The 21,904-nt window shown below is 41.0% G+C and overlaps 2 protein-coding genes across 17 annotated transcripts in view; one reads left to right on the top strand and one right to left on the bottom strand.

The window, feature by feature from the left end:
* Positions 1-94: 94 nt before the first annotated feature.
* mars2 (methionyl-tRNA synthetase 2, mitochondrial) lies at positions 95-5,580 on the top strand. Its single transcript, XM_079838376.1, has 3 exons — positions 95-399; positions 1,621-1,955; positions 3,560-5,580. The coding sequence occupies exons 1-3, from the start codon at positions 126-128 to the stop codon at positions 4,745-4,747; spliced, it is 1,797 nt and encodes a 598-aa protein (XP_079694502.1). The 5' UTR covers positions 95-125; the 3' UTR covers positions 4,748-5,580.
* med12 (mediator complex subunit 12) overlaps positions 5,490-21,904 on the bottom strand; it is a 43,422-nt gene continuing 27,007 nt past the window's right edge. For 2 of the 16 annotated variants that reach the window (XM_079838375.1, XM_079838364.1), the window contains exons 28-44: positions 19,437-19,523; positions 19,167-19,327; positions 18,808-18,969; positions 17,295-17,406; positions 17,109-17,198; positions 16,802-16,911; positions 16,581-16,716; positions 15,662-15,811; positions 15,215-15,574; positions 14,942-15,071; positions 14,551-14,753; positions 11,849-11,929; positions 11,502-11,734; positions 10,119-10,323; positions 8,248-8,466; positions 8,009-8,090; positions 5,490-5,844 (exon numbers count right to left, since the gene is read on the bottom strand). In XM_079838375.1, coding sequence (XP_079694501.1) covers positions 5,807-5,844; positions 8,009-8,090; positions 8,248-8,466; positions 10,119-10,323; positions 11,502-11,734; positions 11,849-11,929; positions 14,551-14,753; positions 14,942-15,071; positions 15,215-15,574; positions 15,662-15,811; positions 16,581-16,716; positions 16,802-16,911; positions 17,109-17,198; positions 17,295-17,406; positions 18,808-18,969; positions 19,167-19,327; positions 19,437-19,523 — 2,559 coding nt within the window. In that variant the 3' untranslated portion in view covers positions 5,490-5,806. Of the gene's footprint in view, positions 5,845-7,169; positions 7,250-8,008; positions 8,091-8,247; positions 8,467-10,118; positions 10,324-11,501; positions 11,735-11,848; positions 11,930-14,550; positions 14,754-14,941; positions 15,072-15,214; positions 15,575-15,661; positions 15,812-16,580; positions 16,717-16,801; positions 16,912-17,108; positions 17,199-17,294; positions 17,407-18,807; positions 18,970-19,166; positions 19,328-19,421; positions 19,524-21,904 lie in introns of all 16 variants that reach the window. The other 14 variants (XM_079838374.1, XM_079838373.1, XM_079838362.1 and 11 more) reach the window with 8 other exon arrangements.

The raw sequence follows: 21,904 nt of genomic DNA, 5'->3' as shown, positions 1-21,904 counted from the left end.
TCTAAAACCGGATCTCAAAGTAGGGAATGTTTGGTGGACCTTTTCTTTGAACTTGAACTCATTTGTGACGGCGCTGACCCGGATGTTCGGATCACACGCGCCTCACAGACAGCAGCTGTCTCGTGATGAGGTCTCCGTGCTGTATTCTCACTCGCACCAAAACAATAGTACAAAGATTATCCAGACACGCTCTTCCACGCGTCTACCGTATTTATCACAGTCAGGCTTTGCGATGCTTTTGCACAGGTCATTCACAGAGCTCGAGACCATATTACATCACAACTCCCATCTTCTATGTCAACGCATCTCCTCACATTGGCCATGTGTATTCAGCTGTCACTGCTGACTGCCTGCACAGATTCAAGCTCTTACAGGGATACAACTCCAGATTCGCCACAGGTACGGTTTACACATTGTCTAATTGTATTGCATGACTGAAAAAAGTTAGACACTAACACCAGGGGACTCTAATCTTACAAGTTAGTCATGAATCCTCTGGTCCTCTTCGTTTAGGGGTCACACTTGGCTCCTTCGCGGTCAAAAGGGGCCAACGCCTTGAAATGTAACCTTTTTTTTTCTTGCAGGAAACCCAATGTAATATATTTTTGTTTAATACTATTTTTCCATATGAGGGGATTTTACGATACTATGCAATATGGATAACATTTTTATTAGCCAATTTTCTATTATATATTTTAAAAATTTTCAATTAAAGCAGTGTTCAAATAGAGAAGGCATTTAAAATCCAATTTTTAATGTAGATTAGTGTCATCTGATGGGAGTAAAGTAAGAAAAACTTCTGTAATGCCATGGTGTAACCCAAGGTGTCCAATCCTGCTCCTGGAGGGCCACTGCCCTGTAGAGTTTAGCTTCAACCCCAAATGAAACACAGCTGAACCCACTAATCATGTGTCCATTTGGCACTCTTGACATTTTAGAGTGTCACCCCTTCATTGCTGTGGCTTATTTGTAGTTTGTACCACCAAAAATCCGAATTTCCTATGTCAGTCATTCTTGACCACGAAGGAGCCAAGTGTGGCTTTTTTCCACCGACCCTTTAACAGTATCCGAATCATGTCCATGATTTTTTTTGTGTTCACATAGCTAATGCGACAAGTCACCATGTGTCATCCCATTCAGATGAAGCAATAAATTAAACAAATTCAAAACGTAAAATCTTTCGGTCATTTTTGACCGAAGAGGCCCAGAGGATTAAGATTGCTAATAACTTTGTCAGTTACATACAAAACATAGATTGGTCTAATTTAATACCAAAAAGTAAGACTGGTTACTAGCTGCTAGTTGGCCTCTGTCCATCATGGCCTCTTAATCATCCCCATATACTGATTGGCTTCATCACTCGGTCTCCTCTCCACCAATCAGCTGGTGTGTGGTGGCCGTTCTGGCGCAATATGGCTGCCGTCACATGCTGCACATTGGTGGTTGAGGAGATTCCCCCCTCCTATATGTAAAGCGCTTTGAGTAACCAGAAAAGCGCTATATAAATGTAGCAAACTATTATTAAGAAGCTCTTAAGACACCGTCTTAACATTATGGCTGTTTATGCAACTGGCTCCAGAGATCAGTATGTTGATGTGAGGTTGTTTATGTGCTCTGCAGGTACAGATGAACATGGTCTCAAAATCCAGCAGGCAGCGAGCAATGCTGGGAAAGACCCTCTGAACTTCTGCACTGAGGTATCAGAGAGTTTTAAGCATGTTTTCCAAAGATGTGGTATTTCATACACGGACTACATTCGGACAACAGAGAAAAGACATCGGCAGACCGTTGAACACTTCTGGACTGTTCTCCATAGCAAAGGCTTCATCTACAAAGGCACTTATGAAGGCTGGTACTCCACTCCAGATGAAAGTTTCCTTACTCCAACTCAAGTCACTGACAGAACAGACTCGGAGGGAAGACGGGTCAAAGTATCCACTGAGAGCGGCCACAAGGTACCATCCGTCCTGTTCTTGAATTATAGCCTGTGCTTCTCTGTCGGTGGAATGCACCATCTAGAACAGGGGTCGAAAGTGCTAGCGGGTCCATAGAAAAGTTTAGGATTTGATGATATTAAAATAAATATTAAAATACATAATAGATTAAAATAAATATATAAATAAATGCATAACATTATATTAAAATTATTTTAAAATAATTAATTTAAAATATCTTGACTGGCTAAATTGAGAATGTTTTTGTTTCAAACAGAGATCACAATTCTGAACAAACTAAACAAAATAACTTTACTAGAGGTTCTGACAAATGTGAATTGCTGCAGTCTATTTTAAATGTTTAATTAATGTAAACGAATTAAGAAAAAATCTTTTTGAATAAATGCGCCCAATTACTACTCAAAACTAGCCCAAAACAAGCCCAATCGTGTTTCTCTGGTAAAAATCGCATTTGGGGGGTAAAATATGTCTTTTTGGTAGGGCTGCCTGCTAAAATTCGCAAATCCCGGGGCAAAATATTACATAATTGGGGTCGCTTCAACCCGCGGATATGAAAAACAGCCCGCGGCAACAGTGTTTGAAGTAGCCCGACTTGGCAACACTGGGGTGCGCGCATGTGGGCAGATCCTGTAGCAAAAGCGGTGGTAGCCATGGTAGCGAGAGAGAGAGAGAGTGACAGTCGCCTAAGCCAATCACTTGTTTCGGCCCGAACGAAAATAATGAGCTGTGTTTATTGCAGATTAAAAAGTCTAGAGTCACTAGATTTTTATACTCTCTTTTTCAGAGTACTTAAATTTTAATTATGTATTGACATATAAAGAAAGTTTAAACAAATTTGGACAAGTGTTTTAGATCATTCTTACCTACCCTACCTTTAAATTGGTTATTTATTTAGTTTAAATGTTTTTTTTTTCATATTAGGGACATTCATTGCAGTTGCACCACATGACTTGTGCAATTAAGTTTACATGTTCTACTTGGATACCTGTATTAGCTTTTGCTAGCATGCCCGTATATTGAGTTTTTAAATGCAATAAAGAAGTTTATGATGAAATAGCATTTTCCTAGTTTTACATTGGTTGTACCACCTGACATGGAAAGTGTACCAACCTACCCAGTACCCACACTTATATTTTACCAGTATTTGAGAGATCTAGTACAAACCTTTTCTCTCTCATATAAAGTGATACTTTATATGAAGTTATTCTAAAAAGGAAATTATATAAAAAAAAAAAGAGGAAATAATGTGCATATTTTGTGTCCAATTGCATTGTCATTGACCCATTGGTATAGCATATAGTACACAGATGTAAATGAGGTCTTTACACATTAAAACATAGCTGCCTTTTAAATTTTATGACGGCAGTCCATCTCATGATGATCATATTTGTGTCATTTGGGTCTGTGTCATCTAAAAGATTGAAAACCCCTGATCCCCTGGCTAATTGACACCTCCGTTAGTCAGGCATGCAGTTATTGGCCAGTAATCTTAAAATGGTCAAATAGTATTTGGTTATATCAGTCTATTACTAGTGTTGACCTAACCAGACTCTTTTAAAGTTCTTCAAAGTGGCACAAGATAATTTCTCTATCCTCATTGACAGGTGGAGTGGATGAAGGAGGACAATTACATGTTCCGCCTATCGGATTTTCGCACCGAATTGCTTCATTGGCTTCGATTAAACCCAAATATCATCCAGCCTGTGAAGTTTCACCACCTGGTTCTTCAGTGGCTGGAGGACGGTGTCCCAGATCTGTCAGTATCTCGTCAGAAAAGCCGCCTCCAGTGGGGTATTTCAGTCCCTGGAGATGCAGAACAAGTCATCTACGTGTGGTTGGATGCTCTGGTGAACTATTTGACCGTTGTTGGTTACCCACAGAACTCCCAGTGGTGGACAGCTGTCCATCATGTTGTCGGTAAGGACATTCTTAAGTTTCACGCGATATACTGGCCGGCGTTTCTCTTGGCTGCAGGATTACCTCTTCCTCAGATGATATTTGTGCACTCTCACTGGACGGTGGAAGGAAAGAAAATGTCCAAGAGTCTTGGGAACGTGATCGACCCATTGGACGCCATGGAGAAGTTCACTGTGGATGGCCTGCGCTACTTCCTTCTGAGACAAGGGGTTCCTGACTCGGACTGTGACTATTATGACGATAAAGTCATAAAGATGTGCAACAGTGAGTTAGCGGACGCTCTCGGTGGGCTTTTAAACCGCTGCACTGCGCCCTCGCTCAACCCCAAACAGGTTTATCCTCAGTTCTGCAACACCTGCTTCCCAAAGGAACCGTCTGACGGGCTCGGTGGAAAAGCCGTCTCAGAGGACTACAGAATGGTGGAGGCCGTATCTGCGCTTCCGGTCTTAGTAGAGCAGCACTTTGAGAATCTGCACATATATAAAGCACTGGAGGCCGTCAGCGCATGCGTGCGGATGACTAATGCGTTTGTCCAAAGACATGCACCGTGGAAGCTTGACCGGAAAAATCCTGGAGACCAGCAGTGGCTAGACACAATCCTTCACGTGTCTTTAGAGTGCCTCAGGATATATGGGATACTCCTGCAACCCGTGGTGCCAGATCTTGCAGACAAAATTTTGTCTAGGTTGGGAGTCATGCCTGAGGAGAGAAGCTGGGATTCGCTCAACTTCCTGGTGAAATATGAAGGAAGAGACTGTGGTTTAGAAGGAAGAACGCTGGGTCCTGACTTGGGAGTGTTGTTTAATCGCCTTGAGAGGACCCAAGTGAAAGGGAGGACGCCCAAAATGGGAACACAACACAAGTCAAAATCTTAATGAATACTTGAGCTTACTTGAAGTAGTTCTAACCAGGATTCAATTTAGTACTAAAAGATAACGGTGGTAAATGGTGTTGGGGTACCATGAATGGAGATCATCATAGACATTTGAGCAAACAATGATTTAAAGGATAAGTTCACCCAAAAATGAAAATTCTGTCATTTACTCACCCTCATGTTGTTCCAAACCTGTGACACAACTACCACTTTGATACTTCAAAAAGTTCTTAAAGAGATTATAAAACTAATCCATATGAATTGAGCGGTTTAGTCCACATTTTCTGAAGAGAATCGATCACTATTATGATGAACAGATTGAATTTAGGCTTTTAAATTACATAAATATTCATCAACGCACACATCAGTTGTGGTAAAAGGAAGCTCAAGCATGTTCACTTAATGTGCCAGAAACAATGAAGTTCATTCTCGTGTTACGCAGCACGTTTGAGCTTCAGCAAGAGGTTTGTTATGCGTTGAGCTTCGGTTTATGTTTGCTGATGAATGTTTGTTAATAAAAACCTTAATTCAATCTCTTTATTAACTTTTTAAATGACACTGCCAGTAGCGTAGCTGTCAATGGAGGAACAGAAAGCTTCATTTGCATTCTGAAGATGAATGAAGGTCTTACGGGTTTGGAATGATACGAGGGCGAGTAATTAATGACAGAATTGTCATTTTTGGGTGAACTTATCCTTAAAGGTCACACTCTATAATCTTTCGACAATGTACGACAAGGCATAAAAAGTGACATGATTTTTTTTAATGAGAAATACACGAAACTGAAAAATTGTACAAATTGAAATAAAATAAAAAGAAAAGTTGCAATATTTTTATAATTTCCTGTACTTCTTTTTACATAAACTCTTTCATTGTTCACCTCGATGTTTCACAGAACAAAGCATCTATGACTTTCAGAAATGCATGTCTGAAAAACAATGTTTGACTCTACTTTAGATACGGCCCGGTGGGCTTCTTTCAGGCGCAGGGATCCTCATCTCAGAAAGGTCCGCTTGTGGACAAAACTATTCTTTACCACCGCTAAAATTCATTCACACTCTCAATAATATGAGTTGGTGTTCTGTCCAGGTTGAGTATCTAGCAAAAGGAAAAAAAAAAAAAGAATTTTAGTACAGAAATGATATTTTTTCTTTGCATTATAAAGAACAGTACTAATGATGAAAACTTTAGTACATTCTAAATTCATACATTTTGTATGTAAAGTAAATAGAGCTACTTCTAAAACATCTTTTAAAGCCCAAAATGTACTCCATTTTTCACGCATACACTAGGATATGCACACAATTGTCAGTTGCCTGATCAGTTGGTCCACCAGGTGGCTACACTGGCCCAGCCCAATGTCTTACAAACAAAGTGCGGGAGACCACAATAACAATAGACGGCCATGTTGACAAGCACTTGTGCGATCTGCGTATGAACATTTTCGTGATTCACCAATACCCTACGCAAAAATCACATACTCTGGGTGCCTTATAATCATGTTAAGATTTCATTGTCTACATCGATATATATTAAATATGATATTATTATTGTAAATAACATATGCAATAAAATGCTGCATTATAGCTTGAGCAATGAGGTTTCTCTGTATAACAACGCAGATACACGCATGTAGAGCTGGCTAATAAGAGGCCTGTATTAAACGTTTATTGGGTTTTAACTCGTTTTGAGGATGGCACACTTAGCATTGCGTGCTTCAGGCAACAACATGTTTTTGAACCACATCATATTCATATGTTTGCAAATGACTAACCTGGGGCATGTGGTCGCCCGTTTAGAATACTCCAAACTCATTTCCATTAGAACGAGGTTAAGAACAAATTAATGTGTTCAGACAGAAATTTGAGCAGTTTTGTGAGTACAAAAAGCGCAGACACTTGACAAGGACGAAACTTTCTAGTGCACATGTGTCGTACTGCGTTTGTGCATGCTAACAAATGGAGTACATTTTGAAAGGCTGTAGACGTACGCTAAAAAGCGTTCACGTCAAAACTAAACCCTGGGTTTAAACTGTTCTTAACTGCCAGTCGAGGTTAGTGCAAAACAGACAGATAAGGTATGTGTGATGACCCAGATTGCCAAAAGGGCTTCTGACTGATGTGATTATTTTGCCAGTCATTTTCATGCATTTATAGAAAGATACAAGGATTTATGTTGATTAGGGGTGTGACGAGACGAGACACGAGATTGGGTTCACGAGACAAGATTTTTTACATAGCATTTTTAAGAAATCCTCTATGATGAAATACATGACTACAAAAAACATTTCAAATGCACCTGCAAACAATTTAACTCATCATCTTGTAATGAATGTCATTTCAGTTCTACTTTCTGAGTATGAATTATCATATGCAGTAAAAGACAACAAGCACTGTAAAGGTTTTGCCAAAAACTCAACTGACTGGCTTCTCTCCTGCACGATCGTCTCTTCAGACCTCAGAACTGCACGAGCTTCTTTTGACCTCCTAACTGAACTCCTCTCCTTCCCAAAAAATTGATCAGATATTAAGTGCAAACAATAACCATAATCAAAGTACTCAATATTCAAAGTGCAAATAGAGACCAATTTTTTCTTCAAGCGTGATACAGGGCTCAGAGATGGTTACAACAAGCTTTTATATTGGGAGATATTCCCGCGCCTCAGGGAGCCGCTTTCAAACAGCGGTAACGTATTGAAATCGTGTTCGAATGCGCGCTCCCGTTTATTTTCCCTTTCGCGATTGTGCGTACTCTGGGATAAGGGAGCGGTGGTGCTGAACGCACATTTTAAAATATATTAGTCTGACGCTTCTGCTGCGCAACGAATCCTCCGCCACGGTCCAGTCCACTAACATGTAACACTCGTAACACACACACTCAATGTCTTCTCGTCACGTGATCAGTGGCAGTGCTGCGCACTAGGTAAACTCGAACAGCTCATGTTGGATGAGCTGATAGAATTGAAGCGACTGTTATCCACTTGAAGTAAATTGTTTTTATTTCTATAAAAAACAAAACTACAGCGTAATGTAAACGTAGCGTTGGCATATTCTATCCTAACTTTACCCTCACACTCCGTCATGACCAGGTCAAGATAAAATTACACGAGACAGCTTTTCACCTCGACGCGAGATCTCGTGGCACCCCTAATGTTGATATTGTCCAATATCCTGCCATGAGCATTTGAAAACGTTTGGGAGGGCAGTGTATATGCAGCAAAAATTGCTGTTTGAAAGGGAGTAATGTAAAGATTCAGGCATACTTGAGAGCTGCTGCTGGAGCTGTCTGACCAGTGCTGCCGTCTGTTGCTGCTGCTGGGTTTGCTGCATGCCTTGCCGTGGGAACTGGGACAAAATAAAACGACACAGAATTAAATGTCTAAAATTCCACAGAGTAAACCAATAAGCCACAAGTGGCTGCTAGAATGGTTTTATAATTACCACTTTTCAGTATGCATTTTAAAAGTACACAACTGCAGATTGTTCGGGGACGGTGTCATACCATGGGCTGCTGCGGGGGCAGAGGCTGCATGCCCAGGGCCTGGGCGGGGGGCTGGCCTGCTGCCACCTGCTGCTGCTGCTGCTGCTGAACCTGCTGCTGCTGCGGCACCTGCTGCTGCTGCTGCTGTTGAACCTGCTGTTGCTGCTGCTGAACCTGCTGCTGCTGTTGCACTTGTTGTTGAACCTGCTGCTGCTGCACCTGCTGCTGCACCTGCTGCTGCTGAAGACAAACACACAATTACAACATTACAGGGGCCACTAGAAAGCCAGCAAGCATGCATTATGCTTTCTCTTGTTGTGCAGAATTCACCCAAACATATTGTATCCCACAATGCAATATGATCGACTTTGGGTGTGTGTGCGTGCATTAGAGGAAGAATACCTGACCTGAGCCCGATGGGACCCGTCGGTAACCGCCGGGCCGGGCCGGTTTCGGACAGATATTTGATGTTCGGGTCGGGCACGTCAGCGTAATAATCGCGTGATGGAAACTTTGATGGATGGATTATGTAAATAGATCCCATGTTGCAGTTTAGTAGCCATACAGTTTTCAAGAAAAATGGTAAGAGTGATTTTCATTTCAATAAGCTGCATTTGTGTTACGTTAATGTTTTGTTCTGTTAGCTTGGGCCATTTTTGGTAGACCTTTGTTAATTTAGGGCGTTTTCACACTTTTCACACAGTCCGCAACAAGGTCCGAACCGAAGTTCATGTTTTGATACATTTTATAAATTCGGTCAGTTTTGGTTTGGTTTCACATTGCAATTATGTGAGCGCACTAAAGAACTTTACATGACACACTTGCGTCCACTCGTCATCATCTATGTGGGCGGCATCTGGACATTGATTGGTTTGTAAACGGACGTGCGTCTGACGTCAGTGTCTTTGAAAAGAATGAATGAACAGATGCATATCGTTGCCACTATTGAACAGTGCGCATTGCTTGACTATTTTCTTTTCGTTATGTTTAAAAGTGGACATTTCAAGCTTTATATACACATATTTCTCATGTTTGTGAGACAAGTAGCCTGCTGAGTTTCGGTTAATTTGAGACACGCTCCAGTTCATGTGGAAAGCATGTGATCGCTCCCGCGATTATTGTCTGCTATAGACTAGTTGCTTCTTATTTATTAAATTCAGGCAATTATCTGATTAAACGTTGATTAAAATTAAGATACAATTTATACGAAACGAAATTCACATTAAAGAAAGGCTTTCGAAGCAAAATCATACAAAAAATTTCAAAATCATTTCTGACCTTCTGTCTTCTGACAGATTGCGCATCTTTTCACTTTTCATAATCAATGTAGCCTAGATGAAATTTAAAAATAACATTATAATATTTAAAAATATACAGGAACTTCCTGTAAATGGTCTGAAAGTACGAACCATACAGAAAATGCTTTCACACTAGAAACGAACCGAACCTTTGTTCAGTTTGATCCGGACCGAGACTACCTCTTTTCGTCGGACCAAATTTAGTCTGTTTGGTCCGGACCGTGGTACGGGGGAGGTTTCACACCTGCAATTTTGATTCGGACCAAACTGAAAAATCCGAAAATCCGGACCAAACAAGGTAGGTGTGAAAGCGCCCTTAAGTTCAATTGGCTATTTGATTGGGCCTGGTGTTAACATGTGCTTTGTTGCCAGGTGTGCGCGCTGATGCGCTCATCTGTAAACATTTCAGAATGCCTTCCAACAGTTGCTTAATAAAAGCGGGCTTTCCACACAAACAAGCATACATCATTAGTGTGAGAGAAAAAAAAGAAAAGATTTGAACTGTGTCGGGCTCGGTTACTGCTCTGTGGGACGCAGGCCGGGCTCGGACAGAAAAATGCGGCCTGTTCCACACTCTAGTGTGCATGTACGTACTCTGAGAGCTGGATGCTGTCTTATCAGCTGCTGCTGTTGCTGCTGCTGGGCTTGTTGTTGTTGTTGTTGTTGCTGTTGTTGCTGCTGCTGCTGCTGTTGCTGTTGCTCCATCATCTGATTAGGCCTCATGTTGGGGTGCATGCCCTGTGGTCCCAAGTGACCTGGATGCATCATAGGCGTCTGCTGCATGGACTGATGGGAGAATCTGAGACAGATGGCGAAAGTTGAGCGGATTTGTTTTACACAGCTTATTATGTTATTAAGCAGTGGAAAAGAACTCAATGCCGTGCATGCGCTGACTGACACACAGTGTAAGCATGTGCGCAGAAAGCCACGTCTCTCAGCATGCGATCGCAAATTCAGTTCTCCTTCACGTCTTATTGCACTTGAACGGTCAAATACACACAAAATGATGTCAAAATGCCCATCGTGTGAAGTATTCATGCAAACACAGCTGGTTATGTCTCAAGTGGAAGTAAACATTTGGGTGTAAACCGGATGTGTATCAGTATAATGGATCCATGCATTTGGTCTTAAAGTTACAGCAGCGTAATAAACCTACCTGCTACTCTTTGACATTCATGTTAATGTGAGAAGAAAAAATTATTTGCTCTTGACTGAATAACTTTTTTTAGCTTTAATAACAATACATTTATATTCATTTCATACAGTGAAGACTGTGCTGAAGTTCTGTACTAATTCGAACTACATGTTAATTAAACCTATTGTACCTGAATGTTTAATTCATATTTTTGTTATATGTGACCCTGGACCACAAAATCAGTCATAAGTCGCACGGGTATATTCGTGGCAAAAGCCAACAATACATTGTATGGGTGAAAATTATCCCTTTTTCTTTTATGCCAAAAATCATTAAAGATCATGTTCCATGAAGATACTTAGTAAATTTCCTACCGTAAAAAATAAATAAATAAATATATATATATATAAATATATATATATATATATATATATATATATATATATATATATATAAATATTATTAGTAATATGCATTGCTAATGACTTCATTTGGACAACTTAAAATGTGATTTTCTCAATATTTAGATTTTTTTGCACCCTCAGATTCCAGATTTTCAAATAATTTTCAAAAATGGACCCATATGACTGGTTTTGTAGTCCAGGGTCACATTGTATTTGTCTACTGTTTTTACTGTATTCTTTAAAATATATATATATATTTTAATAACTTAAATGAGATAATAAAAACACAAAATAACTATATTGTGATATATATCGTTAATGTGAAATAAAACTTCTCATATTGTGAAATAAGAATTTGGTCAAGTCGCTCATCCTAATATGATACCATCATTTAGCAAATCTGATTAATAGAGGTGCCTAAAGAGGTGTGTGACTGACCTTTGTGTGTTCTGCATTGGATGTCCGTATGCTCCAGGAGCCTGCTGATGGACATAGCCACTCGGCCTCTGCTGCATCTGCCTAAGAGGATCCACCATGCCAGGGTTTGTGCCAGGATGTCCTCCCTGGAATCCCTGGTTACCGTACGAGTTAGGAACTATTCCAGCTGTCTGAGAGGGGTGTGGCTGAATCCCCATGTGTGCGCCGTAGGGGGTGTAGCCCTGGGACATGTTCTAAAGACAGAAACGTGACACTACTGGGTTATCATCTCTGGGTTTCAGTGAAGGCTGAATAGTCAAATCAACACTGCAAATGTGTCAAGTGGCTGTAAATGCACAAGAACTTGCCTGTGCCGGCTGCATTGATGGATACTGTTGATTGGGTGCCACTTGTCTAATCTGCTGTCCAATTATATGATTATGATTCCCCTGAAAAGACCAACAAACAAACATACATGCCTACCCTTTACAGAAAATTCTATTGAATTTAACATTCACACTATAAAGGCAAAAACTAGATAGTGCTTGCATGTGCTGCCAGGGTGCTGCAATGTAGTTGCTAAAGGTGCTCTGAGTGGTTGCTAGAGCATGCTGTGAGCAGGTGCTTCTAGGTGGTCACTAACTGTCTGCTTAAAGGCATAGTTCACCCAAAAAATGACATTTCTGTCATTTAATTACTCACTCTCATGTCGTTCCAATCCTGTAAGACCTTCGTTCATCTTCGGAACACAAATTAAGATATTTTTGATGAAATCCGAGAGCTTTCTGACCCCACATAGACAGCGACAGAACGACCACTTTCAAGGCCCAGAAAGGTAGTAAAGACATTGTTAAAATAGTCCATGTGACTCCAGTGGTTCAAACTTAATGTTATGAAGCAACCAGAATATTTTTCGTGTGCAAAAAACAAACAAACAAAAATAAAGACTATTCAACAATGTCTTCTCTCTCTTTCACTCTCTTACACTATTCACACAGTGCAGCGCTTCCTAGTTCTACGGCAGAGCGCTGGCTCACTATTGGCTGAGCACCATATGCATGCGTTGTGGTGCTTACGTGAATCGCGTAGGGGAGTGACACAGAGCAGAAGAGATTGTTGAATTAAGTAATTTTTGTTTGTTTTTTGTCCACAAAAAAGTATTCTCGTCGCTTCATAACATTAAGGTTGAACCACTGGAGTCACACAGACTATTTTAACGATGTCTTTACTACCTTTCTGGGCCTTGAAAGTGGTCGTTGTGTTGCTGTCTATTTGGGGTCAGAAAGCTCTCGGATTTAATAAAAAATATCTTAATTTGTTTTCCGAAGATGAGCGAAGGTCTTGCGGGTTTGGAACGACATGAAAGTGATTAACTAACCCTTTGTGACATATCAACCTTCCAATAATACTGTTTCTGGCTCCAAGCCTCTACTGTTTCAAGAGAAAATTTCAATTCTCAACACTCATTTATGAACACCATTTATAGCAAACCTTCAAGCTGAACGTATGGTGTACACTACAGTCTCTAGGCTCACTGTGTCCCAAACTGTTTTTTAATGATTCAGAAACGATCGATCACTATCTGGCCAACTGAGCTTTAGCTATGGGGCTAAAGGTTAGATTATGGTTTTACACCAGTAGTACAGCACACTGTGTGAGTGTATGTTAGCACCATTTGTTGTTTGCTTTTGGGATCTGAAACAGTGGTCAAGTCAAAAGAGTCCAACATCAAATCTCTACGATATGTTGACTCCTAAATATGTGTGGGGCCTCTGCAGTGCACAATTGACAAGCACCACCATTGATTACAGGACATCTATTATAAAAAGAAAAGTAGCTGAAGGGCTGGAACAAACCATTTTTTTCAATCGATTTCCCCCAGCCCCCTGGTTAATCTATTGTTTATTTTCTGAATAGTCGATTCATTCTTTGGTTAATTTACTAATAAATAATAACCGTAACTCATCTATGTATGAACTTTTACCTAATGATATTTATCAATCACAAAAGATAAGGTTTATGCAGTGTAGGCCTAATTATGAAAGGTGATTACTATGGCTGCATTCACAGTAGAGGTTGAACAATTTTAAGTTGACATTTAGTCGACTAGTCGCTGATTTGTTCATTAATGAACAAAAAACAGTCGAACACAGTTGCCTTGTGCACAGCTAAGGCACATGACACAGCGTTGCACATAAGGCTATTGCTTAATTTTATCAGGACTTGTCTTTGGGTCATTATATTTCTCACATATTTCAAATTGTGAAGCTGTGGGTTTTAATTACTCAGCTTAGAAACTGAAAACTTCTAGCATATATTTCTATTTTATTGATAAATCACAGAACAGTGCTGACAATACATTTCGGCGCTACTGTCGACTTTGTATGTGTGTGTTTTACAATGCAGCAGCGCATTAGTTTAGAGCGGCGATTAACTAAAGTGTGCAATAAGCTGTTTAAAACACTCAAAATTGATCGGGTGAATGCACATCCAGATGGTACAATCAGATGGTATAATGTATCCAATATATATCTGCACCACTGAATGGTGTGTGTGTTACCGCCTGTATGTGATTGTGTTGCATTGCAGTAGCAGGCATTCGTTTAGAATGCCAATTAACTTACGTGTGCAATAAGCTGAAGTCACAACCGCTTTCTAACTAACCATAGCAGTGACCACAGCATAAATCCACTATATCAAACATTGTGGGTCCATAAAACCGTGGTGTCTATTTTCCACGTGCAATTAAATAAATGCATACAATCGAGGCGTGAGTTCATCCATTAGATATTTTAAATAAACCACAAAAGCGTTAAGCGCTTTATAACCGGTTGCAGAGAGTACGTTTGAGTCGTGTGTCTCACAGCCTTGCACCCACACTTTAGATCAGGCCAGATATTTTTGTAATAGCCGATTTTGAGCCTGCCCGGGGAATTTGACGCATTTCACGCAAATCGACATAAACGATTGCGTTGGCGAGTCATTCCAGCCCTAGGCGAAACAATTGTACAAAATACAAGGAAAACATTTGTTTTTGGTCTGGGGTCTTGATTAGTAAAACCAGACTCACCAGTCTGACCTGTAGCTGATGACGGAGTATCTGCCCCTGAGGCATGGGTGGGGGTTTATAGTTCATCTGGTACTGCTTGTCCATTCCCATCATGTTGCTCATGCCAGCAGCCTGCATATTAGCCATAGTGTAGGAATTGGGACGTGGAGGAATTTTGGTCATAGGATTCCTGGGACGGAAAGGGGGCTCCAAACCAGGGCCTCCTTAGGGGGGAAATATGGAAGACAAGAAAGCATAAAAGAACAAGTAGAAGATGTCCTATGTGCAATTTATGATGCTAAAATTACTGAAACAACTGCTTTGTGAAGTTCACACATTTCTTTAAAAGTAACAACAAAAAAAGCCATGTTATGAATTTGAGAGGTTTAGGCATGCTGGGATATGTGCTGACCTGGTGGAAGAGGTTGGTTTTGGGGATACAATGGATGCCGGTAGCCCATCTGAAAGGGTATGTTGGTTTGGCCCATGCCCATGTCCATGCCTTGTGTGTACTGCATGACTGGGTTGTGCGGCTTGTACTCCTAGACCATAGGAACCAATCAAACATCTTGATTTCCATTTATAGCTTGTCAATATATATACATAAGGGATCGGTCTCTGGCCCGATGCAGTGCTCGTCTACTCATACTCGTACTTATTAAAACGCATATAGACACTTTTGTACCTCTTGTTTATTTGCGGATGTCTGTTTCTTTTTCTTCTTCTTCTTATTGGGGTCAGGTGCGACATTGGAGACGCTCTTCTCCTGCTTCCCTGGATCCACCTTCTTCTCTGGCTCAGGAGCCACAGGTGTAGGTGGCTCCTCCTCCTCTTGGGGCAGGTTGAGGGGCGCCAGATAGTAACTTCGTTGTTTGGGCTTTATGTGGGTGTGGTAAAGCAGGAGCCGCTGCTGCTCCTCAAACTTTGTGACTTTGCGGTCGACCCTCACGGATCCAAACCAGCCCCAGGAGAGCGGAGCCGAGTGCTTCAGTCCCTCAAACACGTCCCATGGAGAAATCTTCTGCTTAGTCGACACCTGAAGACCCTGTGTGCGAGAACGTAGCACTTTGAGTACCCAAAAAAGCACTATATAAATATAACAAATTATTATTCTTATTAAGGTGCTACTTACCTCTTTTTCAAATCCAGCAATTTTGTTGCCCTTAGTGTCAATGAGTGATCCCTGGGGCTCACAGGTGATGACATCACGCGTCTGTTTAGGCAGAGGCAGCAGCTGTCGCACTTTCTCCAAGCTCTCGGACTGACGGTCGCCGAGTTCTTTCTGCAGGACAAAACAAACTGGAGTCTTATAGTTTTGGAGTAAAAAATGAGTGGCGCTTGCAAACCTTACATAGTGTTGCTCATTACAGTTACCAAGCTTTTTTTCCTGAGTATTTTTCTTTGTTTTTGCATTGTTAGGTACACTAGCTTTCAATATTTGGAGTCAGAAAGACTTATGTTTTTGAAAGAGAAATCTTATATGTTCAACAAGGCTGCATTTATTCAAACAAATATACAATAAAAACAGTTATATTGTGAAATATAATTACAATTTAAAACAACTGTTTTCTATTTGAATATATTTTCAAAAGTAATTTATTCCTGTGATGCAAAGCTGAATTATCATTCTTATTATCAATGTTGAAAACAGTTGTGTTGCTTAATATTTTTGTGGAAACAGTTAAAGTTTGAAAGAAAAGCACTCATTTGAAAAATCATTTGTAACATCATATATGACTTTATGATCATTTTTGATCAAATGTACTGTATCCTCGCTGGATAAAAGTATGGTAGTATAGCTCCTGGGTGGTTACTAGATCTCTGCTATTTTATGCCAGAAAAGACTGTCTGATCACTTAGAAAAGCAGTAGCATGCACACATCTCCACATGCTGCATGTTTCTGAGGTATTGTTCATGTTAGCGCTTTGGGTTATGGGTTCTGAATCAATACAAAGCATGATATAATAATAGCCATACTATTGACACATTTTATATATCATCTTAATGTGAGGCCGTAGCCTTTTCTAAACATGATCAGTATTTGTCTCACCCTGAGCTTCTTGACCAGGTTCATGTAGGCCCTCTTATTCTCCTCCATGCTGCCCTGAGAGATGCTGGACATGTCAGCTGCCAGAGTGCCGTTAATCAACACGCTCAGCATGTCTAACACCGTAGTGAAGAGCTCACTAATGGAAAATAACAAACATCATTAAAATCCGATGGTATAGCAAAGACGATTAGTGGCAGTGAATAAGGGGTGTCAGATCTCACTTGTTTGACTGCATGTCCACTGTACCACTGCTGATGATGTCTAGCAGAAGCACCGCCCACTCTGTCGTCTGCTGTGTGCTACGCTGTACCGTGTCAAACATCCCACCCACCTAAACCATGTGACAAGAAATACAAAAAAAAATTAGTTCAGTGCAGGTTAACCAGATCTTAGTGACATTCATTTGTCTTTTAACCTCAGGCGCACAATACAAGGAAATGAAATTGATGCGAGAGATCAACACAGATTATACTTGTTTTGTCAGCGTAAAGGCAGATGATGTATGAGAGAAAGAGATAAGCTGCACACCAGATTGAGTCGCAGCTTCAAGGCCTCGTGCATTATCTGCTTGGCTTTGCAGTCGTCCTGGTACTGGTCCTCACGCCAGTTAGTCACAATCTGATGGGGGAATACATCATATCAGTCCAAAGAAATGTGGAGCATTCACTGACAATGGCACAATGATTGTTTTGAGGGGTGGAGTTGATGAGGTACCTGCTGGACTTGACTGTACAGGGAAGTCAGGAGACCCTCCCTCTGCTCATCTTGTCCCTTGAGACACGTCAGCACTAGAGACAGGAAGGGCTGCTGGCTCAAGAGAGACATACTGAAAGAAAACAAACAAAACGGTGATCCTCGATAACACAATCGTACATGTTCAACATCATGATAAACCGCATTATTGAACATGCCTAGACTTAAAAAAAACAAATAGCACACACAAATAGAGTCAAAGAGGGCATTTTTAATTAGCTTAAACCTATAATTAATTTCTTATTGAGTGCAACAAATTATTGATATAAAGTTACAAATCAAACTTATAATACTGTTCAAGTTATTTTATTATTTTATCTTTGTTTTATGATTAAGAAAATCAATACTTTATTCAGCTAGGACACATTAAATTGATCAAAAGTGACAGTAAAGACATAAATGTTACAAAACATTTTTGATGTTCTTTTAAATTTAGTTATAACTTAGTTTTAATGTGCCCTTGTGACAATTCTTTATTAGGCTTCCAATATAATTATAATAGCCTATAATATAATAACGAATTTAAGTATTTAAACTGATAGTATGTTATATCAGTTTAAATGCTTTAATTTGTAAAAAAACAATACAAAAAAAAACAACATACTGAAGTAATTAAATAGATCTAATAGCTAAATATGTTCAAGGAAACGTGAACTCTTTTATGGTTATCTAAACATCCCTAAAACCCAAATCACACACAAATCTATTTAAACTGACATGTGTTACTTTGGTGTTTAGAGTTTGCACGCTACACTTGTGGTGGGTGTGTAACTGTAAATGTCTGTTTTGTTACCGTGCTGTGTCCATCATGTTATTTCCACCGCTTAATCAAGCCACTCTTCTTTAAAACATGAGGTTTTATTTCACACTGCCTTTCATATTTAGCTATTTGGACCGCAAACACGACTCACTACCGCTCACGTGACATCATTGTCTTTCTATGAAACCTGTAAACTGCATTCATCGGTTCTAACACGATAGCGATACTAACTCAATAGCGGTTGAAAAGAGCACTGCAATTATTTCTTATTTAAACTACGATCAGATCGATTTCTCCCCACATTTCGTGTCTGCGTGGCATATTATCTTTATGTGCGGCATCACAAGTGCGTGGCCGCGCACACACGCAGTTTAGAGGGAACATTGCCGCCCATGATCCTGTCGCCAGTTCACCACTGTTCTTTCCTTGGACCAAATAGAAAAGCCATTTTAAATTCAAATATTATTTGACAATATTTTTGATCAAATAAATGTTATAAATAAATAAATTGTTGAGCAAAAGAGACTCAAAAACGTATTAATATTAATTGGTAATACATTACCAATCACAAACTTTTAAACTAAACTAGTGTATATTAAAAATGATAGGACAATGTCAGAATGCAGAAATGTGTTGCTTGCTGTTTGGAACCGACTTTTCAAACCCTAGTGAGCAAAATGTTTATGCAACATTGGAATGCTAAAAGTTTCGTACCTTTTTTGTTTCTGCCGATCTCTTTCTTTTCGCGAGGAGGGTCCCAGGTGCTGTCCCTTCTCCAGCTCTTCACCTGCGGCCTTCAGCACGTGACCTTGCACTGAGGTGTGCAGCTTACCAATCAGAGGGGCCACTAACCAGACACCTGAACGCTCGGAGGAACTGAATGAAACAAACAGTAACAACAGCCTTTGAGAGAAACACAGGGCATGAGCTACACAATGTCAGGTCTCTTCCTACAGATTAGACATTGATAGAAACATTGATGTGTGTTGAAAGCAAGAAGAGCAGTCCACCGACTCCATCAAACTGAAGGTGAATAAGACCACAGACAGAAAGCAGTGATTGGGGTCACCCACCTGAGCACAGGTTTCATTTTGCTGGCACTGTTGCTATTGGAGACAGAGCTGCCAGAGACAGCGGAGCCATTCCAGGTGGGGTTACTAGAGTTCATCTCAGCAGACTTCTGGAAAACTTCAATGGTGGCCTTGGCTATATTTTCCTGAAGAGCATACAGCTCCTGTAAAGAGTTGGTTCAGATGTACCAGGAAATTATGAACCTTAAAGAAGGGACGAGAAATCATCAAGCAGAGTTGAACTCAGCAAGAACTTACATTAGTTGAGCTTACATTAGTTGAGTTTGAATTAGGTGAGCATTGCTTGATCATGAGCTGTAGCTCGAGAGAGGACTGTCTCATGGTCCACTGGTCCATGTTCTGCAACAAGAAAAACAGACGGAATATGTAAAGAATGCTTTTAAAAAGGAATCAAAGCAGAGCTTAAGAGCCCCAGCTGGATATTAATTGCGACGGGCCCCTGTCTTCACAGTCTATGAAGATGAAAATCAATCTAGAATAATGAGCTGCTGTGAGACTCAAACAAATCATTAATGGCTTAAAGGCTAAAGGGTGTGAAATTAATAATTAAGCCTGGGGAAATGACTGTCTGTTCATTCTCTGCCTGGTGTATAAACCACAAAAATCACTTGTTTGTCTTCAAGTATGCAGACCTGGTCTGCTGGGTGTACTTTCTGTACTACAGCATCACCAAATAGAATTGCACTCCTTCTTAAAAATGTGTATAAGCATGGTATATTACAGGGTTTCCCACACAATTAGATGTAGGGATGCACCGATATAAAATTTTTGGCCGATAACCGATAATTCTTTATATTTGAAAGCTGATAAACAAAAAATATTTATTATATTAGTTTTGAGAGCCTGATTACAGTCTCACCATTAAAATTCATGTCCCAAGCACACAATTATGATGTTCTCATTTTAATTTTATGTCGTCTCTATATTGTATTTTCCTTTTTTGAAGTGATTCCAATCATATTTCAAGCAATTCAAAACCATCATGGCAAACAGTGCGTATCTGAAGTATCTCAGCTGAAGGAAATAATACCTTATTTATCAGCTTAATATATCAGCCAACTTTTCTTATTGGGCTAATGACGATACCATAAAAAAAACTAACATAATAATGGCCGATACCGATATGGTAGCCGATATATCATGCATCCCTAATTCTATGAGTCTACAGTGGGTGGACTCCAACCTATCTAGAAACTTTTGTACAGAAATATATTACTATTGACTGTATACAATTGCACTGTAATTATTTTTTTATTTCAGAGTACAACATGACATCATGACTTTGCGTAAACATACACGCCACTTTCTAAAGCCAAATGGCGTGTTATCTGTATGCATTTTGAGCTATCCGCGTGTATGTCTACGCCGTGTGATTCCGCGTGTATGTCTACGGCGTGTGATTCCGCGTGTATGTGTACGCTGAAACGGACCATCATCTCCACGTGCATGTCTACGCCGCGTGATTCCGCGTGTATGTCTACGCCGTGTGATTCCGCGTGTATGTGTACGCAGAAACGAACCATCATCTCCGCGTGTATGTCTACGGCGTGTGATTCCGCGTGTATGTCTACGGCGTGTGATTCCGCGTGTATGTCTACGCCGTGTGATTCCGCGTGTATGTCTATGGCGTGTGATTCCGCGTGTATGTGTACGCTGAAACGGACCATCATCTCCACGTGCATGTCTACGCCGCGTGATTCCGTGTGTATGTCTACGCCGTGTGATTCCGCGTGTATGTCTACGGCGTGTGATTCCGCGTGTATGTGTACGCAGAAACGAACCATCATCTCCGCGTGTATGTCTACGGCGTGTGATTCCGCGTGTATGTCTACGGCGTGTGATTCCGCGTGTATGTCTACGCCGTGTGATTCCGCGCGTATGTCTACGGCGTGTGATTCCGCGCGTATGTCTACGGCGTGTGATTCCGCGCGTATGTCTACGGCGTGTGATTCCGCGCGTATGTCTACGGCGTGTGATTCCGCGTGTATGTCTACGGCGTGTGATTCCGCGTGTATGTGTACGGCGAAACGAACCATCATCTCCACGTGCATGTCTACGCCGTGTGATTCCGCGTGTATGTCTACGGCGTGTGATTCCGCGTGTATGTCTACGCCGTGTGATTCCGCGTGCATGTCTACGCCGTGTGATTCCGCGTGCATGTCTACGGCGTGTGATTCCGCGTGCATGTCTACGCCGTGTGATTCCGCGTGCATGTCTACGCCGTGTGATTCCGCGTGCATGTCTACGCCGTGTGATTCCGCGTGCATGTCTACGGCGTGTGATTCCGCGTGTATGTCTACCCCGTGTGATTCCGCGTGCATGTATACGGCGTGTGATTCCGCGTGCATGTCTACGCCGTGTGATTCCGCGTGTATGTCTACGGCGTGTGATTCCGCGTGTATGTCTACCCCGTGTGATTCCGCGTGTATGTCTACGGCGTGTGATTCCGCGTGCATGTCTACGGCGTGTGATTCCGCGTGCATGTCTACGCCGTGTGATTCCGCGTGCATGTCTACGCCGTGTGATTCCGCGTGCATGTCTACGCCGTGTGATTCCGCGTGTATGTCTACGCCGTGTGATTCCGCGTGTATGTCTACGGCGTGTGATTCCGCGTGTATGTCTACCCCGTGTGATTCCGCGTGTATGTCTACGGCGTGTGATTCCGCGTGCATGTCTACGCCGTGTGATTCCGCGTGTATGTGTACGCTGAAACGGACCAT

This window comes from Gobio gobio (genome assembly GCF_949357685.1).
Source record: "Gobio gobio genome assembly, chromosome: 16".
Lineage (NCBI taxonomy): Eukaryota > Metazoa > Chordata > Actinopteri > Cypriniformes > Gobionidae > Gobio > Gobio gobio.
Note: the sequence above shows the minus strand (reverse complement) of the source record. Positions and strands in the feature narration are given on the sequence as shown.

Coding starts and splice junctions, on each gene's coding strand:
- mars2 (XM_079838376.1), top strand. CDS start 126: ATGAGGTCTCCGTGCTGTATTCTCACTCGCACCAAAACAATAGTACAA. Junction 400..1,620: donor CAACTCCAGATTCGCCACAG/GTACGGTTTACA, acceptor TGTGCTCTGCAG/GTACAGATGAACATGGTCTC. Junction 1,956..3,559: donor CCACTGAGAGCGGCCACAAG/GTACCATCCGTC, acceptor CCTCATTGACAG/GTGGAGTGGATGAAGGAGGA.